Here is a 27,114-nt window from a genome sequence, read left to right as displayed (position 1 = left end):
AAACATGGTACCTAATGCTTTAAAGAAATAATTTTTCCTGTGGGAAAAAAAGAAAGTAAAAATGAATCCATACAATTCAAATATCAATATGAATAGCCTCGTATGTCCCATAAAAGCAATACATAGTTTAACTACATTTTTTAAAAAGTATGATTGAACTTATATACCTGGTGGGCGAGTTCATGGGACACAGTCATCGTGATGCCAAGCTTACTTGATGCAGAAGACTTTTCAGCATCAAACAATAGAGAGGATTCCCGGTATGTGGTCAGTCCCCAGTTTTCCATAGCACCAGACTCAAAGTCAGGAATAGCAGCAAGATCTTGGGAAGGAAACAAAACTCTATTACCAAGCTCTAAGCTACACATTACCCAACCACACTAACCTTCAGAATGGAATGGGTGTAGGGATCACAAGAAAAGCTAAGCTGTCCATGCAGAACTGTGGAATTCTAGACCGGAAGACTCTTTCAGAATGGAGAAAAAGGGGCTCAGTGACTCATCCAGAGTCACTTGGCTGTTGTGTGACAAAGTCAGACTGGGGTCTCAGGCCTCCTGATGCCATTTCTGACCATCTGACAAGGAGTTTGGGGACTGAATAATCTTAACAATTGCCTCAATAATCTACTCGACCTTGGATGTCTAAGATCCCCATATACTTAAAAACGCAAACACACAATAGTTTTAAGGGCTCATGTTAAGAAAGAAAATGCAGATTTTCTTATGCTGTATAAATTTATTCATTCAAAATAATTTATTGAGCATCTTTGATGTTCCTACAAAATATGTGCCAATAATGGAAAAAATGCAGCCTCTGTTGTTTACCGTCTGCCCACTAATATAATTGGATTTATCTTTAAAGTCAGAAGGCAAAATTATCCCCATGCTGCATGCCTCTGGGACCATATCAAGATCTGCTTCTACCATCATTAGAAAATTATTGCATAGATCATGGGTGAGAAAAATCAACCCAATGGTTGACACCTGCCAGCATTTTTATGACTTGACAGGCTGCTCAGATAACCGTGGGGATGACAATTAGGAGGATAGAATCTCTGGCTGGGGTCATTAGATGCCACAATTTGTAATATCTGTGCAAAATCTTTACCTTGTTTGGGTAAGGGATATGGAATGTTGAAATAATCTTCATAAAATTCTAGAAGAGTCACCGCAGTATCCAGTGCATAATCTGCCTGGTTTATCTTGTCTGGCACAGCATAGATGGAAACCTGAAGAGAAAAGCACGAGAAAGTTACTCATATACCATAGTGGCTTCTCTCCACAACTGTATAGGAGACTTCACACTGTGGGACATGGTTGACAATATTAAAGAAGACAATTGGAAGCTCTATTTCTTGTATTAATGCCAACTATGTTCCTGATCAACTCCCCTTCTGAAAGCAACTACAAAACACATGCAAAATATGGGGTTTTTTTAGGGCCCAACCCAGTGGCATAGTGGTTAACTTCACACACTCTGCTTTGGAGGCCTGGGGTTCGCAGGTTCAGATCCCAGGTACAGACCTATACACTGCTCAAGACACGCTGTGGTGGCATCCCACATACAAAAAAAGAGGAAGATTGGCACAGATGTTAGCTCAAGGCCAATCTTCCTTACAAAAAAAGAAAAATGCTTTTTAAATGTTTTCATAAGATAGTGAAAAAGTAAAGAAGATTTAGATGCCAAAAATGAAGTGACAGTAGGATCCTCAGAAGTCAGCAGAGCACTGCAGCCAGCTTTGGCCCTGAGGACACTAGCCTATACAAATGGACTTGAGCTTTGGTTTTCTGGTCACTGAAGAACTCAGAGGATGGGAGGCAAAGACCAAAGCCTGCCCAAGGTGGGAAGTTTAACAGGAGATGCACCCCTGCATAAAGCTGGGCCCCAGAGGACCACATCCTCACTGTAGGGTAAACTAGAAATAACCACCCCCTTCCATAAGGAGATTGCAAGGGACAAAATGCCTTATTCAAACCTTGGTATTTTATGAGGGAGAATCTCCCTCCCTTATGCTGAGAATTTGTAGCTAAAAGCTAACCCTAATGCTGTTTAGCAGCTGGACTCACAATAACCAGGTGGTTTAAAAGTCCGAAGCCAATAATTTAATTTAAAGTGGTCTCTGGGCTGGTAACTGCTCCTAGTCATCTGACAGGAGCAAACACAAATTCTCTCTGGAAGAACCCACCATCAGCTCGGGCACTGTAAGTTCACAGCCATAATTCACAAGATACACGAAGGAACAGGACACGGTGAGCAAGAGGCAGCAGAAACAACATACCACAGAACCGGATACCCAAAGACTTTAGATGTGGCAATCACTAGACACAGAACATAAAATGTATGTTTAATGTGCTTAAAGAAATAAAAAGACTAAAAATATTAGTATGCAAAAGGGGTGCTGGGACCCAATTCCAATGTGCGTAGGGGGGTGGCCCCACCATACCACCAAACCACCACCAAGCAATTCTCCGACACCAGCTGGGTGCCCTACAATTCAACTTCATTCTGACATTATCTACCTGGAGAAAGCATCAGATTCTAAAGATTAAGGGTTCTGTCCTGCCAGACTGCCTCCATCGTGACTTAAGGTGCCAATTGCAAGTCCAGGTTGTCATTTGTGCTTCTGGCCAAGAGGCTATAGATTGGAAGTTCCCGTGACACCCTCCTTCAGTTCTATTAATTTGCTAGAGCAGGTCACAGAACTCAAAGAAACATTTTACTTACTAGATTACTGGTTCATTATAAAAGGATATAACTCAGGAGCAGCCACATGGAAGAGATGCATAGGGCAAGGTATGGGGAAAGGGCACGGAACTTCCATGCCCTCTCTGAGCCCCGCCACTCTTCCAGCATCTCCACGGGTTCACTAATCCGGAAGCTCTCTAGAACCATCCTTTTGGGTTTTCATGGAGGCTTCGTTACACAGGCATGACTGATTAAATCATTAACCATTGATGATTGAACTTAATCTCCAGCTGGAGGTCGGGGTGGAGGGTGGGACTGAAAGTTCAACCCTCCAATCACAGGGCTGGTTCCCTGGCAACCAGCCCCCAATCTTAAATTACTTAGGCGCTTTCCAAAAGTCACCTATTTAACATAATAAGAGACACCTTTATTGCTCTCATCACAGAAAATTCTAAGGGTTTTAGGAGCTCTGTACCAGAATTGGGACAAAGACCAAATATATATTTTTTATTATAAATCACAATATGACGGTATGGAAGAGACATTATAAAAAGAATCATTCATAAAGGATTCACAAAAGTGGGCAAATCAATGGGTAGGTGTTTTGCTGATAGCTTAACTGCTGAACTTAGATTGCTCCCTACATCCAAGTCTCAAGCATCACCTGCAAATCCCCAGGTAAGTAGAGATATCTCCACAAAGGTAAGAAGCCTCAGCCCTATGGGAACAAAAGGCAATTTAGCAGAGAAATCCTAACTACTCAGGCCTCATTGAAAACAAGTACAAATAAATGAGGTATCTTCAAATAAAGTGTCCCGCCCCTCCTCTCCAAAAAACGTATTTGCATTCAGAGCCACAGCATACAGTTGTATAGGTTGTTGACTACACAATGGTACCCAGACAAGGGGCAAGTACTCCTTGAAACAAGATCGTTTTCTCCAGGATTCCAGTATTCCCTGGCCTAAATGCTCCTCCCAGAGCCATTTAACCCTCCAAGCAGACTCTCCATGTTACTTCCTTCCCATGACCAGAAATTCCTTGCTCAAATAGTCAGTGACATTCACTTCCAAGTGCAGAAAGTTATAGTCAGACGCAACCTTAGAAACCTTTGCGGGATCTAGTCCAACTTCACACATTTTAACGTACAAACTAAGTTCAAACAGGAGAAGGGCAAAGGTCAGAAAGCCATTAGTGGTGGAGCCAGGACCATGAGCCAGGCCAAGACTTTCCACAGGTTTTTGTTACTAAAAATCACTGTAAATATGAGCATCTGTGACAACAGCATAACCAGCCTTCCAGGATCGCCTGAGAGTGAGGGGGTTCCCAGGATGTGGGACTTCCAGTGTTAAAACCAGAACAGTCCCAGGCAACCAGGACAAGTTGGTCATCCTATGTGACAATGACAAGTTCACCTTGACTCCGCTCTTGGTCATCTTGCTGACAGACTTAAAATCTGAAATAATGAAGGCCACCAGGTAGGTGCTCATCTTCACAGTGACATCAAAATGGTCTTCTATGAGTCCTTCAGCAACAGTGACAGATTTAACCTAAAATCAGAAATCACTTAAATCATCAAATAATCCAATTATCCAATACATTGAAAACATTGTCTGAAGCGAAATTTTCTAACTACCAGACACAGTACTGAAAATACATGGCACGACATTTGTGTGATTATTTTAAAATTTCTCTTTCCAGTATCTGATTGTAATTTAGATATTAAGCCCAAATCATTCTACTCAATTTTTTTACTGAGATATAATTCATATACAATAAATTCACCATTTTAAAGGAAACAATTCAGTGTTTTTTTATTATATTTACAGAGTTGTGCAACCATCACCACTTAACATCTTTTAAATAATCCAGATGATGGCAAACTGACTCATATTTGGTACATGACGATGGATAACACAGATGGCACAAAGCCAAACTGAGATTGCTGGTTTTTCAAAGATGTAGTCCACTTGTCCTTAGATACAGGAATGAGAATGATCCGGAAAGGCAAGGTCTAACTTGTTTTCTACGCTGGGCAAATACGTAACCATGCACAACCCAAAAAGAGCAAAGAGCTTCTATTTTCCTAAACAACTGAAAGCAACCCAGGCCTGGGCCTGCCCCTGCAATGCCTCTCCAAACTCTGATTTGCTTCAGGGGAAGCAGCTTTGAAGTGCGATCAGGGAGCAGCATTGCAGAGTGGGGTGGGGATGACAGAGGTCCAGTCTAAGAGGCCTGGTCCCAAAGAAGAAAGCCTAAGACCTCAGCCAGCAGAGAGCACTGGAGCGGGATCTTGGAGAAAGGACCAGCCAGAACTAGCCTGGGGGATTCCATGTTAACACACGCATTTTTCCCGTAATCTTATTTCCACCCCTAGTTCTGTGCCCCCTCTTGCTTTTTAATACCCACCAGCCACCAGCTATGGTGCTGCTGGTCATCTTTTGGTCATTCAAAACCTGACTCTGCTAGCCAATCTACGTTTACTCTTGAAGGACCCCAAATTACTTTTTCTTTTTAAAATATTTCCTACCCACCCCTAACCAAAATTTCCATTTCTGAAGTTGCACTAATTATTAGGAAAGTAAGCTAATTAAATTCAAATTTAAATGTAATTAACTCCTGCCTCAAACACTTTGATGTTTCAATGGAATATTTGCTTTGTTAGCCTCCAAAAAGATCCTTTGAGACCCCATCGTCCTTCCCCTCAACTCCATGTCTGCAGCCTGAGTTCAGGTCAGTCCTATTAGATTTCCACCAAGGGGAGGGCTTTCCTGTCCAAGCAGCAAGATTACATTAGAGATTTTCCTATCCTCAATCCTCGATATCCATAGATTTAGACTCCAGCATCTTCCTGAAGCCTTGGGGGCTCCAGGCCTTCCCCTGGAAGCCTAGGAATTTCTCCACCAATCTTGTTTAGTTGGCTCTCATTTCCATCCCATCCCATCCATGTAATTCTCTAATTAGAGAACTCACTCCCGTCCCAGGAAGCAATACCATAATATTGGAGGAGGGAACTATAATCTGGAAAAGCCTGTTCTCTACCTCAAATTTATATTAGGAAAATGGTATCACTGTGTCTTGTCTTTTCATATACAAGTGTAGGGGAGGGGCGTGGGGCAGACAAAAGTCCTTGGCTAGTAGGGATTTGCAGAAGGGTGCTTTTCACAGGGGTCGGCCCTCTCATGGGCCCTGTCAGAATCTCGTTTGAGGAAGGGATCCTTCAGGTATTCAGCGAGGGATATAAAAGTTTAAAAGTTGAGAGGTCCTGTACTAGAGGTTGGTCTGTGGCTCTCTGTATCCCTTCACGCTAAGATATTTCTCCCTGGTCAGCACAGGGATGAGGCGAGACGGCCTTCAGGACTCTGGGCAAAGCCTATTCCCCCCGGAGTCTCATCCACAGTGAGCATCTCTGAACAAAGCATGTGTGGGCCTCAGGAGCTGGCATGCCTCGGGTGCAGAGACACAGCTCAGCGATGTTTTTTTAAGCTACCAGAATCATAGGATAACGGCACTTGAGGAGTTTTATTCATTTGGCATGGTCATCATCTCACCACTTTTAAAAATCAGAGACAGCACTGTCCACATCTGTGTCGGAGTTGGAAGACAATGGCTTCTTTAAAGGGAGCTGAGGTATCTGTCATTACTTACCCTTAGTACCATAATATTCTTAAAAGATTACTTTATTCTTTTTCTATCAGCCCAATTTCAAGCATATAGTTACAAACTGTATAGTTAATATTAGTATATGGTATATAGAAATTATAAAAAATAACTGTATTTATTCGACAAAATGTTCTCTTTAAAATCCTTTTCAAAGATTATATGAGAAAATTAAGATGAAAGTGCTTTGTGAAGGGCACTCTCTTTTAAACCTGACCTGAATTCCTATGGAGTTTCCCTCCCATCAGCCCTGATGACCTGGAATGTCACTCTTACTGAAATCTTGCGTGTTTTTAGGGACAATTTTTTTTCTTTAACTACAAATAAATTGTTGCTTGAAACAAAAGCATAGGTTGGTAATGAAAGAAGAGTTAGCTATCTGTCAGGCAATAAAACAAAACAGGTGATCCTCCTGTTAACTCTCACTGGGGTAATGCAAGTCACAGCGAATCAGTGGATTTCTCCTGTGAGCAGATGGACAGGAGTTCAGACTCACCAACGGCATGTTGGAGATGGCAAGGTGCCTTGGCTCCCTTCTGATCTTGACTGAAAAACTCGCTTTGAAGGCAGGTTCATCAAAGCAGGGAAAGGCCATTCTGGCTGCAGTAGGTTCAAAGTGTGTTGACGCAAGTATCCTGAAATTATGGCAAGCAAAATAAAAATATACTAAGAAGCACCAGGGACTCTAAAATAGGTGTGTGTTTGTTTTTAATTCCTACAGTTACCATAAAATTGATAGATTTCACTACTAAAAAAATCTATTATATGACAAAAGCTACTATAAATTAAGCTAAAAGACAAGTAAACTGGGAAAATTGATTAAAAGATATTTGACAAAGGGATAATAGCCTTAACCGATAATAAGCTCTTAAAAATGAGTAAGAATATAACCAGCAACCAAAGGGAATAGGAGGCACGGCTCATAAACAGGCAATTCACAAAAGAAGAACCTACAAATAGTCAATAATCTACCCAAAGCTGCTTGACTTCCTTAATAATCAATGCAATATAAATTAAAGGGAGATATCAGTATTGGTTAGAGGTGAGGAAAACAACAGAGGTGGCAAAAGTTTGTTGACCCTTTGACTTAGCAATTTTACTTCTAGGCATTTATTCCAAAGAAATGATTTTAAAAGATGTTCATCAAGTATTGCTAATGCTGAAAAGTTGGAAACAACCTAATCTCCAACCATGGGGGATTAAAGAAATCAATGTACAAACATACATTTTAATAAAGTCATTAAAACGATGTATAGTGATAGTCATCCATATAAAACATCTCCTGAGCATATTAAAAAAAACTCTCCCATGTAAAACAGAAAATATAGCTCCATTTACACAAAATAATGTGTATGCATATCCAGAGAGAAGTCTAGAAGGATAGTCCCCTAAAATAAAAGTAGTGATTATCTCTAAGGGCTACGACTGGGATAAATTTTACTTTTTAAAAAAGTTCTTTCTGGTAGCATCTGAATTTTTCATCACAAAAAAATATATAGAATCAGAAAAATGTTAGTATAATCAATTAATGAACAAAATTTGATTTTAAAATTTAGCATAAAATCTCCCAAAATAAGTCGCCTCCTTAAAAACAGAACTAAAGCAAGGGAGGTGAAGATCCCTAAAAGAGTTTTAACTGAGAGAAAACTATTTCTTCTGTTAGGCTGTTATGGGTTGAATTGCATCCTCCAGAAAGATATGTTGACGTGTTAATCCCTGGTAGTTGTGAATGTGACTTCATTTGGAAATAGGGTCTTTGCAGATGTAATTAAGTTAAGATGAGGCCATCACCTTGGTCCCTAATCCAATATTACTGGTGCCCTCATAAGAAGAGGGAATTTGGAGAATGGCTATGTGACAACAGAGACAGAGACCTGTGTGATGCAACTGCAAGCCAAGGAATGCCAAGGACAGATGGCTACCACAAATCAGGGAGAGGCAAGGAAGGATTCTACTCAGAGACTCAAAGAGAACACTGGCCTGCTGACACCTTAGTTTTGGATTTCTAGCCTCCAGAACTGTGAGAGACTAAATTGACATTGTTTTATGTCACCCAGTTTATGGGACTTTGTTATAGCAGCCCCAGGAAACTAATGCATAGGCCAAGAAAATGAAAAATGTTTATTATATCCCAGAGATACAATTAAATTAACAAATGGGTATTTACTCTGATAGAGCTGGAGGAAAGAAAATTGGTTAAAACAGAACCAAAAATGAGGTCCAAAAAACAAGAAAAAAACTACTGGCCATTTTGAACTCTAGAAAGAAGATGCAAAAGCAAAACTAAAGGAAGAAATCAACAATCAAAAGAATTTTAAAAGACAATCCAACTGAAATACTAAATTTAGCATTTGGAGTTTAAAAAAAAAGAAAAAAAATACCTCACTTCCCCTTCCTTGGTTCTGTAGGTGCTTTTATAAAATCCATGGAAAGTCTCAGAGAGATTGCCAGCATAGTCGATGACAACTGTGTACGGCAGCCCCACGACCAGAGGCTCAGGAGCCAGAAGCGCGATTTGCTCATGAGACGGGTATTCCAGGACTCTCAGCAGCTTTTCAGACTGCCTCTCTCCAGCTCCCTTCCTGAGGGCGGCCTTAGAGATCTGCAGGTGGTGACTGTGCAGGATGATGGCACTGGTGGGCTGGCTGGCTCTGATTTCTACTTCCGTGGTTCCCTCGAAAGTCAGAGTGGTGAGATTTGCATGGATCATGAGATTGTAATGAACTGGGATGACACGCTCAGGAAGCCGCATTTTATCCCAAGGAAATGGTGTCCCATCACTAGCTTTTGGAGATATAGTTTTACTTCTCTGACACCAGGAAGGAGTTGACACAGTGAAAAGAATCATCAGTGAGGAAAGTAGAAATGACATGCTTGCAAGGGGCCATTTGATGGACAGAGATACCATCTTCTTGCTCAAAGTACCTAGTGGCACAAACATGTAAAAGAAAAAAAAAGTCATTAAAATATTATCAAGACAGCATAATTTCAGAATGTACCCACTCAGAATTAGCAGTCATAGATACAAACTTTCAAAACTACTAGGTCTTTTCCTGAAAGTAAAATTACCTTCCTTATGTTATTGATTCATAGAAGAAAGAAGTTTATGGTTATCAACAATCATTAACACCTACTAAAAAGCATCATTGGCCTTCAGAGTTTAAATTAACTCCATCAGTCAGGGGTCTTAGTTGAAAGCAATGAACAAGCTCTGGCTGAGGATACTGAGTAGCTCACTAAAATGGGTCAGAGGATTGCCAAGACATTGAGGAAACCAGGCTATGAAGCAGGCAAAGATGGACATCAGAGAAACATCTCATCAGGTGACCATTCCCCACACTGGACCTTGGAGGAAGCCACCCTCCTGCCTGGAGATCAGATGTTGACACCACTATAGCCCCCACGAGAGTGAGATCTCCACTGCCCTGCAACTTTGCTTTACTTGTTTCAGCTTCAAAGTCCCACCTTTCAACTCCGTTGGTCTGAGCCAAGGTGGATGTCCACACTACCAGGCAGGGAGGTGGAGAAAGCAAAATCTGGACTTTGCAGTTTCTACAGTGGGAGACAGGCCTTGCTCCCCATCAGGCTTACAAAGTAGAGAATTCCTAAACCATAGCAAGTGTAGGAAGGAGCCTTAGATGCTGAGTAGCAATGGAGAGAAAGGCCAGTATCCATAACAGTAACCTTTAATAACAGTGGTGTCCTTGTCAAATTGTCATGCCAGAAGCTAATTTAATATTTATTTAGCCAGGAATGACTTAAAAAGTTTATGGTGACCTTCAATACATTTTGTGACCAACACATCCATCACCTAGATGTGTCTTACAATCATCCAACAAGTATGTGTTGAACACCTGCTGCATACAAGGCTGTGTGCTGAGTACTGTGTGGGATACAATAACACGCAAGACACAAATCGCACCCTCAAGGACCTCCAACTCTGGAAGGGAGAAAACATTCATACACAGGTAATAAAATACAACACAGAAAGCGTGGAATGTTTTAAGAATAATAACAACAGAGAGGGCTGGGAGAGAAGGGAATGTTATTTCCACTGGGAGGGAGTGACTGGCTGCAGAGTGACTCTGCGAGGCCTTCATGCAAGACCAGCATTTGAGTGTGGTCTGGAAGGATAGGTTGGATTTGGAAATGAAGGGAGGGCATGAAAAGCATTGCAGGTGGAGCAAGCCAGGAGCCAGCATTTCCAGAGCTAAAGCACAAAGGGAGAACGTACAGGGCTGCTAGGGCATGGGAAGGGATGGGAAGGGAACCCCAGAAGAACGTGATGGAGAGTGATTATTCACAGGCAAGGAAAGCAGTGACTCCAAGATTACGCTCAAAGCATTCTGGGAGACATGCTGCAGACCATATTTTGCACTTTATTTTAAAGGCCATGGGACAAAAAAGGAATGTGAATTTTAAGGGATTTGGCAACCCACGCCCCAAGAACCAAGCATACTTCTTTCTCTCTCTTACACAAAGATGCTTCTCTAATGGGTGCTTGCCAGGAGGGGCCCCTCTCAGGGGAGATCAAGGAATTGACCCTAATTCCCTCAAACTCCTCTGGCTCCTGGACATTTGGATCAGATGAGAAAAGTAGTAATGTTACAATGAGGACCCCTCAAATGGTGGTGGTACATGGGATTCCCCCTCTGTGTCGCTGGTTCTCATCTCTGTCTGCATATTAATGTAACCAGGAAGCTTTTTAAATGACTGATGCCTGAGTCCCTAATTAGAACAATTAAACTGGAATCTATGGTGATGAGATCAGGGCATCAGAATTTTTTTAAACACTTCTCAGAAACTCTATTGAAGAGCCAGGCTGAGAACCTCCTAGGTAATCCTTGCCAAACTCTGGTCTTATCCCTTGAACCCTGTGTGGAAGCACACTAATTCAAGGTAATACTGATATGTTCTCCCCTACCCGTCACTCTCCATCCTGCTCCCTTCCCAAACACACAGTTAAAGCTACCTACTTCTCCTTTCTCCACAGGGCAATCTGCAGGCTAAAGAGAAAGGATACCAAAACAGTTGAGACAGTCAACCACACAGACACCATAATCCTGGTTCAAAAGGCACCACCCAGATGAGACAGAAAAGAGATGTGAACAGGAAGAACAGGTTTCTTTGGTTTTTCAGTTTCTTGGTTTTTTGTCTAGGAAACTAAAGGGTGCTTCCAGCCACGGAGGATTGGAGCAATTTTGAGGAGAAGAATAAAGTGTAAACACCAAAATGGTAAAGAGTTCCTGCCCCCATCTCCTCAGGCAGAATCCTGGGGCTGGGGAGGATTGATGGATTTCTCTGGAAGTTGGGAGACCAGATGTAAAGGGAAGTTGTGTGATACTTCCACTTGGAATTTGTGATGGCAGTATCTTAGCAGGTGCAGCCTGTGCCCCAAGATGGTAGAGAGTGCAGTGAAGGTGGCAGGGTCAGACTTGCGGGGACTCTGGAAGCCCCCGAGTATTCTCCAACAGCCCAAGAGGAGACCTGAAAATTCCAACTGGTTCTGAGCTGACAGTAAAGCCCACGGGCTGCTGAAGGGGTTGGCAGTGGGACCTCACATCAAAGGCTTTACAGGGTTGAGTTCATGAGGGGAGGGGCCAAAAAGAACATGGCTGTGTCTCAAAGGAGGAGGCAGTCCCAGGAAACCAAAATGGAACAGGTAATGTAGACAGCCTAAATGTAAGAATACATGCACAAATATAACTATAGCTATATTAATAATAAATACATATTAGGCTTACAGTCAGAAAAGAAAACATGGCTTTGAGTTCTTGCTTCGCCACCTACTGTGTGACCTTGGGCAGGTTATTTAATCCCAGTTTCATTGTCTTCACGTGTAAAATGAGATAATAATAGTAATACCTCTCTCATAGGATTGTTGTGAAGATTAAATGGGTTAAAATATTTTCAGTCATTCAACAAATACTTATTGAGGACCTATTATGTGCCAGGGGGTTTGCTGGACACTAGCAATGCAAGACAGCACAGGTCCCTGACCTCAAAGAGCTTCTAGTGGGGGGGGGAGGGGATTTTCAACACATTTACACAAATATATATATATACATATATATGTATAGTTACCAACTGTGATTAGGGCTCTTAAGGAAAAAACATACACGTACTGGAAGAGAATAACAGGGCACGTTGATGTACACTGGGGGCTCTCTGAGGATATTTTACCTGAGATTTAAAGAACAAATTCAAGTTAGCTAAGAAAAGAGGGAGAGGGAGAGTTGTCCAGACAGAGGGAACAGCAAGCATATTTGTAGGCTCAAAGGCAGTGGCGAGTGCTGGCTATGAAGCCCAGTGAACCTGAAGCACAGGGCGCAGCAGGCAAGATGTGCCTGGAGAGGTGGAGAGGGGCCAGACCACCAAACAGCCTTGTAGGCACGTTAAGGATTTTGGACCCTATCCTAAGCACAATGAGAAGCCACTGGGTTTTGAGCTAGGAGGTCTCAAGAACCAGTTCTCACTTTAAGAAAATCACCCCAGGGGGCCCACCTGGTGCCGTGGCAATTGGGTGCACACATTCTGCTTCAGGCGGCCTGGGGTTCGCCGGTTCCAATTCTGGGTGCGGACATGGCACCGCATGGCAAGCCATGCTGTGGTAGGCGTCCCACATATAAAGTAGAGGAAGATGAGCATGGATGTTAGCTCAGGGCCAGTCTTCCTCAGCAAAAAGAGGATTGGCAGCGGTTAGCTCAGGGCTAATCTTCCTCAAAACAAAGGAAGAAAAAAAAGAAGAAAATCACCCCAGTTGTTGTATAGTGTGGAGCAAGAAAGGAGCAAGAGTGAAGGCCAAGAGACCAGTTAGAAAGTAGTCGAGACAAAGTAAGCTAGAGACTTGTACTGGGTGGTATCAACAGAGAGTGAGGGAGGGGGAGAGGAGGAGACAGAAGATGGATTCAACAAGTATCTTTAGGATAAAGGAGAACTGGGGGAGAGGGGGAGGGAGCGGACATGTGGGGATGGCTGCCAGGTTTCTAGAACCAACATGTGAGTAGTCATAGGTGCCATTTATTGAGATGGAGAAGACCAGAGGTGGAACAGATGTAGAAGGGTGGAGAGGAAATCAAGGGGTCATTTTTTAATGTGTCTAATTTGTGATGTCTGTGGTAGATCTCCAAGGGCAAATAGCAAGCAGGCAGTTGAATACACAGGTTTAGAGCACAGAGACAAGGCTTTAAAGGATTCTGTGGTACCTGACTGTATTCCTTTAAAGTTTTAAAAAGTATCTTCCTTTGGCATCTAATCTTTCTAAAGCATCTTTCACAATGTTGTCGGTGAAAGTGTAAGAGGAACAGAGTAAGTACCTAACTTTAACTTCACAGCCAGGAGGAGTTCAAGATACTTGAGGAACCTTAGCTAGACTCCTTTGGTGATTCTGACTTGTCCCACCCACGCAGGAAGTCAGAGCTAACCAGTCCCCGGCTATTTCACCCTCCCCTTCATTGGGAAACTAGGAAATGTGAAATCTATCATAAAGAGGTAATAAACTTTCTTCCAAAATGTTCTGAACAATGAAATTAACAAGCACTGATAATAGCTTGTCACTGCTGGTAAACAATAAAAATGTGGAATTAATTCGATTTTTTTAACATACTAGTATCTTGATATTTAAGTCCACCTGAAAATGTGCTACATATCAGTACAATTCCAATCCTTTGGGAAAAGAGACAATTCTGGGCAATTTTGTTAAGTATTTTTTAAATCGTTGACCACATCCTGAGTTGAGAGCGAATACTCTGGGCATTTGGTAGAAAAGAGAGCGTTTCTTCCTAAACCTGCCTACACAAAAAACCTCCACGAAAACGGAAAGGAAGTGTCTGCTCTGCTCTTTCCTCATGAAATTAACTTGCAGGCCCACCTGGAGAGTAAGATACCCAGATAGTAAATTTTAATTTGCTCAAACACGAGAGCTTTATCTGAATAAAACCCAGCTAGAGCCAGAGTGAAATGAAAACTGATGATGGCAAGAACAGGAGAAATAGAGAACTGATCTTGAGGACACTTAGGACGCCGATCCCACAACACCCCCACCCCAGCAGTAAACCAAAGCCACGTTCATTTTTCTGGCAACTGTCTGCAAGGTGCCCGACTTGGCCGTCCCCCGCCCCTCCACTTGGCCCTGCTGCGGAGTGTGGGGGACCGGGCGTCTGGCAGGAACCCAGCCGCGAGGCGGAGCGCAGAGGGAGGCTCCCGCCTGCCGGCAGGACGCGGCGGCAGAGCGCGGAGCAGGCACGCTGGCCCGCGCCCCCAGGCTGCTCCCCGTGGAGAAAGACCTGAGCGGGGCTGGGCGGCCGCTGACCCCGCTGCCCTCCCGGCCGATTCCGGCCCAGGCCCCACGACTCCCGCGCCCCACGTCGCAGCCCTCTGGCCCTCCTCCTCCCTGCGCCCCGGCCCTCGGGCCTGCCCGGCGAGAACCGGGAGGAGGCCGGGACCGCGCCCTTCTCCAGCCGCGCAGCCCCCTCCGCGCGCTGGCTCTGCAGATGGGCGCGCTGGGGATGAGCGCGCTGTACCTGAGGGTCTGGGACCCAGCCGGCTCACCCTCGCGCCGCCGCCGCCGCCGCCTGCCTCGCCAGCCCCGGGACCGAAAGTGAAAGTGGAGCCCGGGGAGCGGCAGGCCGGTGCGAGGGGCGCTGGGCCCGAGCCCTCGCGGCAGGCGCAGGGGAGCCCCAGGCTGAGGCGGGAGCTGGGGAAGGAAACCCGGGACCGGGGCCGAGCGAGGGCCACCGCCGTTCCCAATACGGGAATTCACGAATGAGGGCTGCAGGCCAGGGAGGCAGCGGGGTGGCAATACGGCGGGCATCAGGCGGGGAGGAGCACCCCTTCCTGAAAACGATCATTTTCTCTGCGCGTGTCTTGGGAGGTATTTTTTTTTAATGGTTGGCCTTTGGCGCAGCCGGGGTCTGGAGCGTAAGGAAGGGGCCGCCGCTCCTGGAGGAGAGCCCGCCGGCTGCACAGGAGCTCGCTTCTCCCCCAACCTGGACGGGCTCGACGCCTGTTGGACCCAAGGGTGTCCATCATCTCGCTTCTGCAAATGGGCTGAGAGCCCTTGGCCCGCCTCAGAAAGAAACAGGAATCCCCAACAGCTTTGTCGCTGCAAAATGCTGACCACTCTGGGCTTTTAGTGTGGAGGGGTCCCGCTAGGAGACGCAGCGGAGGAGGAAAGAGATGTAGATGGGTCTGGCACTTCCCACCGCTTCTAAGGGACCCCAAGGATTTGCCGTTCCCCACATGAAAGCGTTCCTCCTGCTTTTTCAAATCAAGTGACCATTTCTGCACTCCCCTTGGAACATTAAGACTGGATGAAATGTCCAAAAATGCCCGTCTTTAAACAGTTGAGGGTAAAGGAGGTGACAAGCCAAGAAAACACAAACGTTCTCCTTCACCAGAGGCTGCTGGGTGGTGAGGGGACCGCGGGCTCTCTGGGACCTTTTACTTACTACCCTCAGCCTTTCTCCTCCCACTTCCTTTATTTCTTTTTCCTCCCCAAAGCCCCAGAACATAGTTGTATATCCTAGTTGTAGGTCATTCTAGTTCTTCTATGTGGGATGCCGCCAGCATGGCTTGATGAGCAGAAGCCCTGCCAGGTGTGCGCCCAGAATAGCGCTGGTGAACCCCCACGTGGCCAGGGGCCGCCCCCCCCACTTCCTTCATAGCCTCTTTCCCTTTGAGAACTTGGGGTTCCAAGTCACTGAAACAGTATTTCTCAACTTTTTTTCCTCAATCTTATGCCTCCTTTTGAAAAATATAAATTTTGTTCTGCATATTCTCTCCAGTCAAGGACATTTTGTGATATAAAATCAGCAGCCTGCCCCCAGGCCCAACCAGGGTGTGATCAAAGGAAGTTTTTTCACTAAAATTCAACCAGAAACAAAGGCTTTGCGATCAGGTAATTTGTGCACATTAGCAGCTGTGATAGGGCTGTCAGTGGACAACCGTAGTCTCCAGGGCTAGTCAGTGAGTGATCCCAGTTTGCTCAGATGAGAGCTTCTTGTCCAGTAAACCCATGGTTTCTTTACTTCTATGTTTATATTTTTGAATGTGATCGTTTCGTTTTAATTTCTAATACAATTTTTTAAAAAATATTTCTTGAAGGTCAGGATGGAAGGAGCTGAATGCACCAAGGAGACTAGAGGCTGCTCTACTGAGAAGGCGGAAACAGGAGGGTTGCAACATGAACCTGGGCCTGGCCCAGGCACCGGAGATGGCAGTAAGGAGAAAGCTGACGGCGCTCCCACCTCTAGACTGTTCTCTTACAAGCTCTCCCTTGCTCGGACTTTAGACTCAGTTACTGGCCATGTTTCCTTCTTCAGAGTCCAAGTGCACTGCAAATAAAGCAGGAAGACGGAGGGTTTGGCAGCATTCCCTTCTAGTTTCAAAGCTCTAGCAGGGACACGAGGGATGCAGCGCTTGGAGAGAGGACTTTCAACTTGAAGGAGTCCCGGTTCTAGAGTCTGGGCTATCAAAACTTAGCAACTACCAAGCTTAGAAATAGTATCAGAGGGAAGCCGACAGAAAGAAAGGCACCTAGGTTTATAGGTCACTTACCAGCTGTTAGATACTGTGCTAAATGCTGGTCATATGCATGTGTGGGTATAATTTAATCTTTTCTGCAACCCTGCAATGTAGGTGTTATACTTTATAGAGGAAAAAAGTGGGAGAGGTTGGCAACCTGCTCCAAGTCAAAGAGAAAATAAAAAGTAAAACCTAAATTTGAACCCTAGGTAGGTCTGTTGACTCCAAAGTGCATGTTTCCCCCCGAAATCACAGCTTTCTCAGCTGGCTGTTATTGTACCGCCCATCCCTCCTTCACTTCACCCTCATTTCGCATGTACAGCTAGCTTTGCTTTTTTCCAGCCAGCCTCTACGAACTTCCTGTCCGAAACAACCTTCCCGGAGCCTACAGATTTCCTCCCAGTGGATATTAGGTTACACCACTGTAAGCAAGTAACCCTGAGACATGAGTAGTTTAAGAACACAAAGCTTTGTTCCTCACTCAGGGCGCACAGCCAGTGTAGACAGGCAGGGTGTTCTGCCCTGCATGGCCACTCAGCACTGAGTGACAGAGGCTCGTCATCTTGTATGTGTATCAGTCTGACCTTTTTGGCCTTCTGGATCACCATGACAGGAAAGAGAAAGTCCAGAGAGTTAAGTGTCAACCTTTCCCCACCTCAGCGCTGAATAACACACATCACTTCCACTCACTTGTCACTGGGCAGAACTAGCCACACAGTCTTCTGTGAAAGCAAGGAGAGTTTGGCACTAACAATATTGTCTACCACACAGTGTCAGAGGGTCAGTTGAGCCCATGTGCTTTAAACGCTTCTCAGTGTCCTTAGTTCCAGATGTGAGCTAGGAGAGGGAGGGAGTCCACCTCGGGTCTAAGCCATTTCAACACTGGGCTATTATTGATCAGTTTTTTCTTATATTGCATTCCAGATTTTGATCAAGTGCTATTCAATTTTGCTCTGATTGATTGAATCAGTTTTGTCTTCATTAGCCTTTAGCCAATTAATGTCAACATTTGGCTCATTTCTCCTCCTTTGCTGCCAAAGTTGCTGCCATTTTGATCATATTACTACTCTCCTTTTCGATATCAAATCTTACCCAGAATCATGGTGTAGAAAACAGACAAAAGCAGGGCTGCTCTGATTAAGTGGGACAGCCCCACCCATTCAGTCCTTGCCGGCTGCCCCCAACTCCATCCCCTTTGTCCCCCCACACACACTGTGGTCCCCAAGATGCCTAAACAGGCTCCTAGGGCCCAGAACTCAATTTTTCAAATGTCAACTTAAGAAGGAATAGCAATGATCCTCGTTCTTGATAGTCTTGATAAAGAGGATGACACTTTTTTTTTCCTATGTGCCAAATTTCTGGACAGCCCTGCTCACCAAAATCTATACCATTTTACTAATAATCAGAAACAGGGAAGAAGGTACAGATGCCAAGTTAAAAGAAGAACTGTTCCAGGGCCCACCCCAGGGCTGAGGGGTTAAGTTCCTGCACTCCACTTTGGCGGCCCGGGGTTCGCTGGTTTGGATCCTGGGCACAGTCCTACACACCACCCATCAAGCCATGCTGAGGCAGCGTCCCACATAGAAGAACTAGAATGACCTACAACTATGTACTGGGGCTTTGGGGAGAGAAAAAAAAGAGGAAGATTGGCAACAGACATTGGCTCAGGGCCAATCTTCCTCACCAAAAAGCATCCCTTAAAAAAAAAATAATAAATAATAAATAAAAGAAGGACTGTTCCAAAGTAGGCCACTGAACTCATAACAACCAGTAAATTCCTCTGAAATGTAGTTTGAAGGCATGTATATATATGCTCTATCTTATTGGACCCTCACAGTGTACTTATGTAGGTGGCTTGCAGATCCATTTTTCTAGAATGAAGAAATTACGGATATTTTTTTCTGAACCCACTGCCTGAAATTCTCTCTCTTTTTTTAGGATATGCTTTTATGGGGGGGGGGGGGGGGGGGGGGGGGTGTTGGGCTGAGGAAGATTGACCTTGAGCTAACATCTGTTGCCAATCTTCCTCTTTTTTTTTCCTCCCCAAAGCCCCAGTACATAGTTGTATATCCCAGTTATAGGTCCTTCTAGATCTTCTATGTGGGATGCCACCCCAGCACGGCTTGACAAGTGATGTGTAGGTCCGCACCCAGAATCCGAACCAGCAAACCCTCGGCCACCAAAACTGAGCTCACAAACTTAATCACTGTGTCACCAGGCTGGCCCCCAAACTAAGGATCTGAGATGCCAAGTGACCTACCAGGGGCCACCACAGAGAGAGAACCTGTTCTAAAGTGAAGCCACTTCACTTCTAGTTCTAGTGGAAAGCAGAGCTGACAGAGAGAGACAGAGACAGAGAGAATAAGCCATTGAGGCCTTCAGATGCAGCTCTTGTAGGCAAGCCCTACCCTTGGACTTTTCAGTCAAGGGAACCATGAATTCCTTTCTTGATTCAGCCAGTTTGAGTCAAGCTTCGGAAAGAGTCCTGAGTCGCCATTTAGGCAGAGCATTCGAGGAAGGAGCAATGGATGCCAGCTTCTGAGGAGGACCTAGAGTTCTTACCGGGTGACCAAAAGTGCTGTCAGACGACTAGGACTTCGGGTTCTGAAGAACGTTCTGGGTGACTTGAGGACTGATTATGTTTCCCTTTTGCCTCCTTCCTTAGTCATCTATTCAATGAACTCCTGCCCCCTAAGGTAACCACTTGGGCACGTCTGCAGTTCTTTCAGCCTGACAGACCCCAGAGAACCCACCCCTCTCCTGTCCTTCCTGAGCATGTGACAGCACCCATCTCACTGCTCTCTAGCCAGCATTCTAGATTCCTGTTCTCTTCCCTTTGCTCACTTCAATAAGGAGGTAAATCACCATAATACATGTTTTTAAAATTTGCATTTCTTTCACTACTAATGAAATGGACACATACACTGAACATATGTTGATTAGCTGTTTTTATTTTTTATTTCCTCTTTTGAGAATTTTGTGTTTATGATCGTTGCCGACTTATGTACTGGGAAATCATTACTTGGTTACACAAAAATAAGCTATGATGCACGAGAAATCCAGGAATTCTATTAAAAATGTAAAATATCACAATTAGTGAGGCTCAATTGTTTTAAAGCAATCCCACAGATATGGCCTGATGAATCATGTCAGTTTCTTAAAAGTCCAGACCTATGCCTGCTGTGTTAAGCTAGTTGAGATGTTGGAGTTTCCCGGATATTGTCAGTCTGAACATTAAAGCAAAGCTTGGTTCAGGAAGCCCAGTGTCCAGGCTTTCTCTTGTTTATGGGTCCCTCTGACAAAGCAACTGGATGAAGAATGAGTTAACCAGCCAGGTGAGCATGTTCTTTGCATAGCTCAAAAGGAGTGATCAAAATATTAGGATGTAAGTAGGTAGGTTTACTGTTTTTCCTAAAGAACATAGCTTCATGCTACCAAGCAGTTTTCATGCCCTCTCATGTACTGAGGAGGGACAGAAGAATCTGCCTCATTAATGTTACTGTACGTTGAAGATATTTCTCTTATTACAATCATAGGATGTAGACAGTCTGTGTCCTTGAGGCAGAGAAGGAGATATAGATCAGGAAATTAATCAATGGGTGAATAATTGGGAAGAAACTAGGGAAGGAACTCAACTCTAGAAACTGCGAAGATTTGATTTTTCATTGAGCTGAAAATGTGAATATCTCCCAAATAAAAAATGATAAATTAATAGCTGGTTGAAAGTTTTCACTTCAGCTTCTGACCACCGGAAGAACTGATTCCAAACTCAGGAGAAAGATGGCATCTGAGATTATGACCCATAAAGAGATCAGGGCCCAATAAATGGATTTGAACACTTGGTGAAGAAGATGATTAAGGGTAGAAAGAGCTTTTACAGGCTAGGGAGTATATTATAGGCCCAATAGAAGCCCAAAGTCAGAGAGACTTTTGAGAGAGAGGCAAAGGAAGAGAGGTCCTTCGGGCAGGGGTCAGGGCGAAAACTGAGAAGGCCAGGGCAGCTGCAGAGAAGTCCTGCAGATCTAATTGAGTTATCTGGGCCTAACAGCAAAGATTCTAGAAAGACCCAAAGTACTAACCAGCTCCAGCAGGGCTAACCCAAATCTACCTCAGGGCAGAAGTTTGAGAATCTTGCTCATGTCTGTTTCCCAACTCTCAGTCCAACAGGACCATGAGGAGGGAAAGAGTCCAGGACTGAGTGGTTGGATCAGCCAAGGATGTTAAAACGAAACTCCAGTTAAATTAGTGAGAATTCTGGGCTCTTCTATTTCTGTAGCATTGTGTTAGATTTCTTTTTTTCTTTGGCTTTCCAGTCCTCGTAAATTTTTGCTAGAATTGCTAAATTTTTGTAGAATTTGTGTGAGCTTAGCAGTCTGACAATTCTCATCCCAAAGGATGAAAATAGCAAACTCATAGTAAAGTAAAATTTTATATTACTCATTTAATCTCCATGGTGCATTGCAAAGTAAATAAAATACTCAAACTGCTGAAGTTTTCTTTCCTTCTTTCTTCTTTCCTTCCTTCCTTCCTTCCTTCCTTTCCTTCCTTCCTTTCCTTCCTTCCTTCCTTCCCTTCCTTCCTTCCTTCTTTCCTTCTTCCTTCCTTCTTTCCTTCCTTCCTTCCTTCCTTCCTTTCTTTCTCTCATCAGTTACTTATTAATAGATAGAAGGAGTAAATAGAAGCAAAGAAATGCACCAGAATAACTTAGGGAACTTGTTAAAATATAGATATTCCTAATCCCTACCCTGAGAAATTCTGATACCGTAGACCTTGAGTGATATATGCCATGGAATTCAAGGGCAAGTGTAAGGGTTTTTTGGGAAAATAAAATTGCTGTGTCACTGCTGCAGTGAGGGCAAAGGGGATTCTCCATGCTTTAGCCAGGAAAAGTAGGAGGATTAGTGAACTCCTAAGGGCCAGCCTTCAAAAGTGGGCAACATCAGCTGTTGGAGTTCTGGAACCTAGAAGGAACTACTGAGGACAATGCAGACAGAGGAGAGATAGACAGAGTCTGGAGTCAGCTATGGTTGTGACACCTGTCTGGATCATTCTCTCACACTCTTCTTAACCAATTAAGAAGTGGAGAATTGCAAGCTTGGAGATCAAAGTATAAGTGCATTTTTTTAGTGCCAAGAGGCCATTCTCTTTGTGATTTTTGATCTTGGAATCCTCAGTTTGCAAAAGAGAGACACTGCACAGTGAGGAATTAATGAATGTTAATGGTGTAGAGAGGACAGACTCAAAGGAGAAAGATGGCCCGCAGACAAGAGGACTATATCAAGGGGACTGTATCAACTAGGACACTTTTGAAAGAGAAAGTGAATGTTAACCTAATGGGGGTACAGAGGGACAGACAACCAGCGTAAACTGGGTCTCCACATTAGCAAAACTAGAGGCAGGGCAAGGAAGTCCTTTGCTGCTGGTCAGTCCAAGGGCGTGGAGTGGGACCCATGAGGGTGAAGAGTGGATCTGGAGGGGCAATCGGAAAATCTCCAGCACAGGAATATTGAATAATAGCAAGTGTTCTCCATGAATCTAACTAACCACGTATCAGTTAGGGACTGTGATCACCTCCTAATTCACCTGTTCACTGAAAGCAACATATAATGGCAGCCTCGCTTCTTGTTTTGTGTCCATGTAATTACAAAGACAGAAAAAAAATAAAACAACTGAAAACGCCAGTGACATTTAAAAACTAATGTCTATGTTGTATCAGTCATGGCTCAGTTATAGAGAACAGAGTCCACTCAAGCCATTTAATCAGAAAAGGATTTATTGCAGGCTGTTGCCTGACTTGCATAACCATGGCTTAAAGAACATGCAATAGAGGGAGCTTCCAGGAACAAACCCCAAAGCCACGAGGTAGAACTTGGCCACCAATGAAGCTGCTTCTCTTGCCACTACCCAGAAGCCATCTGCTAAATTGGGCAGCTGCTAGCTCCAGAACCAGACAGATGCTACAATCTGTCCCAGCAAAATGAGTATCTCAAGCCCTGCCTCTCTCCCCACTTAACTCAGTTCCAGATTCAAGCTTCCCTCCAGTGCTTCTGTTTGGCAGAGCCTACTGCACATCCAGAACCCAGGAACCAGGGAGTCTGGGAAATGGAGTATTTGTTTTCCAGACTCTGCAGTGGAGTGAGGAATTCCAAAAGGAGGTTGGAAGATGGAAGGAGTAAGCCAATCACAGTGTCCACCACAAATGTTAAACTGTGTTAGGGCTGAGCAAATAAAAAAGAAGTAAAACAACTATGAGGAGGCCTCAAGTAATTTTGGTTGTTTTTATGTACAAAGACATAATAATTGGGAGCCAGTCCTGAGGGTCTAGTGGTTAAAGTTCAGCACTCTCACTGCTTTGGCAGCCCAGGTTCAGTTCCTGGTCACAGAAGTGCACCACCTGTCTGTCAGTTGCCATGCTGTGGTGGCAGCTCACATAGAAGAGCTAGAAGAATTTACGACTCGGATATACAACCATGCACTGGGGCTTTGGGGAGGGAAAAAAAAAGAGGAAGATTGGCAACAGATGTTAGCTCAGGGTGAATCTTTACCTGCAAAAAATAAAAACCAAGGGACCAGCCCCATGGCTGAGTGGTTAAGTTTGCATGCTGCGCTTCGGCGGCCCAGGGTTTTGTTGGTTCAGATCCTGGGTGCGGACATGGCACTGCTTGTCAGACCATGTTGAGGCGGCGTCCCACATGCCACAACTAGAGGGACCCACAACTAAAATATACAACTATGTACTGGGGGGATTTGGGGGGAGAAAGCAGGAAAAAAAAAAAAAGATTGGCAGAAGTTGTTAGCTCAGGTGCCGATCTTAAAAAAAATTAAATTAAATTTAAAAATGAATAAAAAAACAATAATAATATTGATGATGATTGGGAAATCAATTGTGGATTTAGATTACAAGATGCATGGGGACACTTTGGAGTGGGATGAAGATTTAACTTTGTGACATAAGCACATTGCCAAGCATCGAGTCAACAGACTCATGAAGAAACTGCCCTCATTCATCACAAATGCATAATTTCCTCTGTCTCCCCTTTTTGATTCCTTCCCTGTTGGCAGACCGAGGAGAGAGGCAAGCCTGGACATTCAGTCTCATGGACCCAGGAGAAGCACGAGGTGAAGAAAAGGGCAAAGGGCAGAGGGATTCCTTATCTATGACCAGTTACTGGCGGTCATGTCCCAAACTAGACAAGTGCCAAAGTAAAAGCAAGTAAAACAAGCCTAACCTAGGAGCCAGTGAAAACTAGGAGATAAGATATATAGTCAAAAAAGGAGATCTCAAAGTGATCAGGAATCTGAGACTGGTAAATGCTTGAGTGGACCAGAGGGAGCACATCTCACTAAGAAACAGTATATTTTGGACATTTCCTGTGCGCCAAGCACCTTGCCAAGCACTTTATATGAAGTGCATCATTTAATTCTCACCATAACACTATAGGGTATATGCCATAAAAATTTCCGTTGAGAAAACCGAGGCTCTGTAATATAGGTAACTTGTGGGGTATATGGCTGGGAAGTGACAGAGCCAGGTTAGTGGTGGAACCAGGATGAATTCTGGAGATTAGGTGCCCTTACTTTTCAAATCTCTTCTGGTGTAGGTTTACTTGTGTGCTACCTTAGTTTAAAAGGGATCAGTGAACGGGCCAGCCCGGTGGTGCAATGGTTAAGTGCACACATTCTGCTTCAGCGGCCCGAGGTTTGCCGGTTCGGATCCCGGGCGCAGACATGGAACTGCTTGGCAAGCCATGCTGTGGTAGGCGTCCCACATATAAAGTAGGGGAAGGATGGCCATATCCCTATGTTAGCTCAGGGCCAGTCTTCTTCAGCAAAAAGAAGAGGATTGGCAGCAGATGTTAGCTCAGGGCTAACTTTCCTCAAAAAAAAAAGAAAGGAATCAGTGAAGGGTAGACTATTCCAAGTATGGTTATGATCTTGCCTTCCACCTAGTCACCCCAGCAAGGTGCCATTAACACGTCATTGTCTTCTAGGACTCTTCATGCCTTTAACATTCAACCTCACCAGGTCCTGTCAATATTACTTCCAAAGGGTGTCGACTCTTTCCCTTCCTCTCCACTCCTATGGTCGCCAATCAGGCTTCAATCATCTCATCTCTGCTATTATAATATCCTCTTAACTAGTATTTTAACTTCTAAACTCTTCGCTTTCTTAAATTTGTTTTCCATTCTGTCGTCTGTCTAAACCACCATCCTAGGCAAGCATGGGGCCCAGAAATCTAAACCAGGAAGCCAAAGTTTGGCAAGGGATTAAGACAGAGCAACTACTTTGCTGAGGTGCAGGACCAGGGCCGGGGAGGGGCAGGGAAGGGGGTGGGGAGAGAGGAGGAGGGAGGAGGGTGTGGAGCAGAATCAAAAACATTGTCCAGGGAAAAGGTGGGCCCAGAAACCTACACACATTCCAGAGAAGGTATCATTCCAAATAGGATCAAACAGATTTAAAAATTGGGTCTTAGGCGGAGAGGCTACAACTAAATTCAGCCAGACGAACAAGTTGAGGAAGGCAATGATTTCCTATGTGGGCCTTCAGATTTGCCTGTGGATGGGAAGAGAGAGGTGTTCTTAAGGACACTGCACTAGTTTTCTGTTATGCAACAAATTGCAACAAATTAGCAGCTTGAAACAAGACACATTTATTGTCTCTTAGTTTCTGTGAGTTTGGAGTCCAGGTGCAGCTTACTTGGGTCCTCCTAGGGGCTCACAAGGCTGCAGTGAAGGTGTCCTCCAGGGCTGTGGTCTCATCTAAGGCTTGACTGGGGAAGGATCCACTTCCAAGCTCACTCAGGTTGTTGGTCAGATTCAGTTCTGTGTGTTTGTAGGACTGAGCACATCAGTTTCTTGCTGGTGTCCACTGAAGACTGCCTTCATATCCTGGAGGCTGCTTGCGATTCTTTACCATATGGGGTCCCCCAACATGGCTGCCTGCTTCCTCAAAGCCAGCAAGGGAGGGAGAGACTCAATCAAGGTGAGCATTACAATCTTATGTAACACAATCATGTAGTCATACACATCCCATCACCTCTGCCATCCTCTAGTAGGTAGAAGCAAGTGGCAGGTCCTGCCCACACTCAAGGGTAGGGGATCACACAAGGGCATGGACACCAGGAGGCATGGATCAGGAAGGCTACCTGAGGAGTCTATCCATGACGGGTATCAAAAAATTTCAACACCACTTCTCACTATGTCCACTCCCATCACCCCAATCTAGGCCTGCACTATTTCTTGCTAGATACTACAATAACCTCCAAATTCTCCCCATTTCTATACTTGCCTCCTTACAAAGAATTCTACACTGTAGACAAAGTTGTCTTCCTAAAATGGACAAGAATCTTAGTCACTCAGTCAAGTGTGCAAAACAATATGACATTTCCTTTTTTTTAATTAAAAAATTCTGTTCTAAGCTCCTGCCCTGCCAGGCTACTGGGATATCCAGTCTCAATTATTATTGGCTTCATTCCAACCTCACCCCAGGGCTCACCTGTGGCCCCAGGGCCATAAGCACTGCCAAAATATCTCGGGGTCTTAAGCACCCCTGTCTTGGGTTCCCATTGGTTACCATGGAGATCCTCCCTCCCCAGGCTTCAGGTCCAGGGGCTCCACTGCCTCCAGGCCTTGCTGGGACACAGATAGCTTTGGGCCTAGGGCCCATCCTTCCTAGATACAGCATGTGCCCAACCTCTTTGAGATCTTGAGGCCTCCCCAGGGCCTCTGTTACCTGGTACCTAGTGGTACACAGTTCTATCTATCTTTGGAATGCACGCGCCTTCACCTTGACCTAGTTTGGGAATTAAAAACTCCTCTTGCTACTTTCCCTCGCCTCTGCCCCTCTGAGTCACCAAAAGATTTAGCTTTTATCATAGTCCGGAGATGTTGCTTTTGAGCAACTTCTGTTGTAGGATACACAAATAGTCCAAAACAAGGAACATAAAAGCTCAGTTACCTGTTTGAGATAGGGGAGTAAACAATGTAGGGAGAAAAATATACAAATTAATGCTTCAATTAGTTTTCTTGCACTTTCTTCCCTCAGTAAAGCTGCATATTCATAGAGAAACGCCCCCACCTTTCTAACTGCAAGAGGATGGGACCCAAGTCTCTATTCTGAAGCATCATGCCCTGGACAGGAACTCCCATACACAAAGCAATACCAGGCCAGGCAGGTGAGTTGTAGGTACTAGGTGAATTTCTCATTCCACCCCACTGCCTTCTTAGAGACATTCCCCTTAAAAAGACT

General features: G+C 44.5%; 1 protein-coding gene across 3 annotated transcripts in view; it reads right to left on the bottom strand.

The window, feature by feature from the left end:
• ERAP1 (endoplasmic reticulum aminopeptidase 1) overlaps positions 1-15,246 on the bottom strand; it is a 35,429-nt gene extending 20,183 nt beyond the window's left edge. For 2 of the 3 annotated variants that reach the window (XM_046666417.1, XM_046666418.1), the window contains exons 1-6: positions 14,893-15,246; positions 8,724-9,267; positions 6,839-6,977; positions 4,098-4,232; positions 1,108-1,228; positions 168-322 (exon numbers count right to left, since the gene is read on the bottom strand). In XM_046666417.1, the coding sequence (XP_046522373.1) occupies positions 168-322; positions 1,108-1,228; positions 4,098-4,232; positions 6,839-6,977; positions 8,724-9,267; positions 14,893-15,154 (1,356 nt within the window). In that variant the 5' untranslated portion in view covers positions 15,155-15,246. Of the gene's footprint in view, positions 1-167; positions 323-1,107; positions 1,229-4,097; positions 4,233-6,838; positions 6,978-8,723; positions 9,268-14,864 lie in introns of all 3 variants that reach the window. The other variant, XM_046666419.1, reaches the window with a different exon arrangement.
• Positions 15,247-27,114: the final 11,868 nt, after the last annotated feature.

The sequence above is a fragment of the Equus quagga genome, chromosome 7 (assembly GCF_021613505.1).
Source record: "Equus quagga isolate Etosha38 chromosome 7, UCLA_HA_Equagga_1.0, whole genome shotgun sequence".
NCBI lineage: Eukaryota > Metazoa > Chordata > Mammalia > Perissodactyla > Equidae > Equus > Equus quagga.
The sequence above is the reverse complement of the archived record's forward strand: the minus strand, read 5'-3'. Positions and strand labels throughout refer to the sequence as shown.